Source organism: Brassica oleracea, chromosome C7 (genome assembly GCF_000695525.1).
Source record: "Brassica oleracea var. oleracea cultivar TO1000 chromosome C7, BOL, whole genome shotgun sequence".
Taxonomy (NCBI): Eukaryota; Viridiplantae; Streptophyta; class Magnoliopsida; order Brassicales; family Brassicaceae; genus Brassica; species Brassica oleracea.
The window spans coordinates 39,574,073-39,576,374 of record NC_027754.1 but is presented as its reverse complement, the minus strand read 5'-3'; the positions used below and the strand labels follow the sequence as shown (position 1 = coordinate 39,576,374).

Sequence of the window (2,302 nt, the reverse complement as noted above, 5' to 3'; positions counted from 1 at the left end):
CCTTCATTCTCTTTGCTCTTGAATCTCATCTCATCTCATCGTTTTCTTCTGAGATCGAATCTCATCTCATCTCATCGTTCTCGGTTAGGCAAGGCTTCCTCCTTCATTCTCTTTGCTCTTGAATCTCATCTCATCTCATCGTTTTCTTCTGAGATCGAATCTCATCTCATCTCATCGTTCTCGGTTAGGCAAGAATCTCATATCATCTCAGAAGAGAAGAAGGCTTGAAGAGAAAGCAAGGATCGAGGGAAGGATGAAACTCAGACAACATGCAAGGCTTGCGGTAATGAAGGTGGAAGAAGATGAAGAAGAAGAAGAAGAAGAAGCAAGATCAGACTGTAGGTACGAACATCTATTGTCTTTTATAGTTGTATTAGACTATTGTTTGACTGTTGAAAAGATCGAAGCTTTTGCATAGAAACAGAGGGTTGGTTGGTTATAACAAGTGATGATGATGAATTTGAGGGAACAAAATCTCTATTAATCTGGAAACGATATGCTTTAGCTATGTGTGAATGATTTCGCCAGTTTTCTATAAGGTAGCGATGGTGGGAATGATTGTTTTAGAAAAATCGATAAGCTTAAATTTTAAGTGTTCGTTTGTATTCTTTGGGTTTTTGATTTCGTTTATCTCTTCACAACCATGGTTTAGTTCCTTTTTTTATCTAAATTTCTTTGTTGCTTGTGTAACAGGTTCGTGTGAGTTTGCTTTTGATTCATTACGGAATCAACACAAACGTCAGAAATGGATTCACCATCATCAAAGCATTTGTATTTTATTTCAGAAAGCAACAGGTTAGTATACTTTTCCCTTAAGAGAAGGTAGATATCGAGTAGGTTGGGAAAGGTTGGGAATTCAATGGACATTACTATTATGGTTTGTGTTAGTTGCGGTGAGGTGATTTGCATTTAGTAAGAAAGCTTGTTTTAGTTTTAGGTGAAGAAAGCTTGATTGGCATTAACTTCTAAAAATAATATTTAGTTTTCCTGCGTGTCTGAGTTTGTTTCTCAAACCCTTTGGAATTAAATTGACTTTATTATCGTGTCTGAATTTGTTTCTTGATTGTCTGAATAACATTGATTGCCATTAACACATAACACCTACTAAACTTTCTTTAACTTTCCTTTTAAAACCGACCAAACTCTCACCTTCTCGATTCATATCTTCTTCTCCTTTGATAATTCATTTCATATTTCCTTCACTATAGATCCATTTAGTCAAGAGTGTAGCTTTCAAAACCTCTTAAACTGTCAGCCACCAAACACCTCCTTCTCCTTTCTAAATTGTGAACCTAGTATAGAAGTCACCTCCTCGGATGCAAAATGGGCTGAATATGATATTGAAGATGAACACACCGTGTCTGACCATAAAGAAAGACGGAAATGGTCTCCAACTGAAGATATTGTGCTCATCAGTGCTTGGCTTAACACCTCCAAAGATCCGGTGGTGGGGAATGAGCAGAAAGCAATCGCGTTTTGGAAACAGATTGCAGGCTATTTTGCATCATGTCCAAAGGTTGCTGGTTTGCAAAAGAGAGGGGCAACACAATGTAAACAAAGGTGGAGGAAGCTTAACGAGGGTTTTTGTAAGTTTGTTGGGTGTTTTGATGCAGCTAGGAAACAGAAGTCCAGTGGGCAGAGTGAGGATGGTGTATTAAAAATGGCTCATGAAATATTCTTCAATGACTTCAAGGTCAAGTTTACCCTCGAGCATGCTTGGTTAAAACTTCGCCATGATCAGAAATGGTGTGGTGCTTCAGAGACTAAAGACAAGGTAAGCTCAAAAAGAAGAAAATTGAATGATCAGTCCCAACAGTCAGCGTCTTCTGTGCCAGGGTGCGATGGTGAGGATGAAGCATCGGCTCGGCCCATTGGTGTCAAAGCAGCAAAGGGCAAAGGTAAAAGCAAGGCAAAGACTTCGGACGAGGCAGTGGAGTTTCAGGGCATCTGAGAGATAAAGCAAAGGAATTTTGAGTTAAAGGAGAAGTTTAACAAGCAAAAGTTGTTTGATAGCCTCATTGCCAAGACAGAGCCTCTAGATGAACTAGAAATCTCTTTGAAAAGCAAACTAATAACTGACATGTTGTTAAGTTAGAATGGGAAGTTAGTTTGGTTTCTCTTGTGTGCTTAATCTGGAGTCTGTAGTTTGTTGTTGTGCTTAATATCGAGTCTCTTTGTTGCTGGTCTGTATGCTGGTTTCTCTTTGTTGTAATATTGTATCTCGTCATGTTGTATCTCGTGTTGTCTTATGTATCTTTCCTCTCTTTGTTTTATTGCAGGTATATCACATGGGACTTGCAGA

General features: G+C 38.6%; 1 protein-coding gene across 1 annotated transcript in view; it reads left to right on the top strand.

Moving 5' to 3' along the window:
- The first annotated feature begins 286 nt into the window (after positions 1-286).
- LOC106303269 (glutathione S-transferase T3-like) overlaps positions 287-2,302 on the top strand; it is a 30,604-nt gene continuing 28,588 nt past the window's right edge. The window contains exons 1-4 of the mRNA XM_013739587.1: positions 287-370; positions 694-795; positions 1,256-1,523; positions 1,614-1,935. Of these exons, the coding sequence (XP_013595041.1) occupies positions 287-370; positions 694-795; positions 1,256-1,523; positions 1,614-1,935 (776 nt within the window). The remainder of the gene's footprint in view (positions 371-693; positions 796-1,255; positions 1,524-1,613; positions 1,936-2,302) is intronic.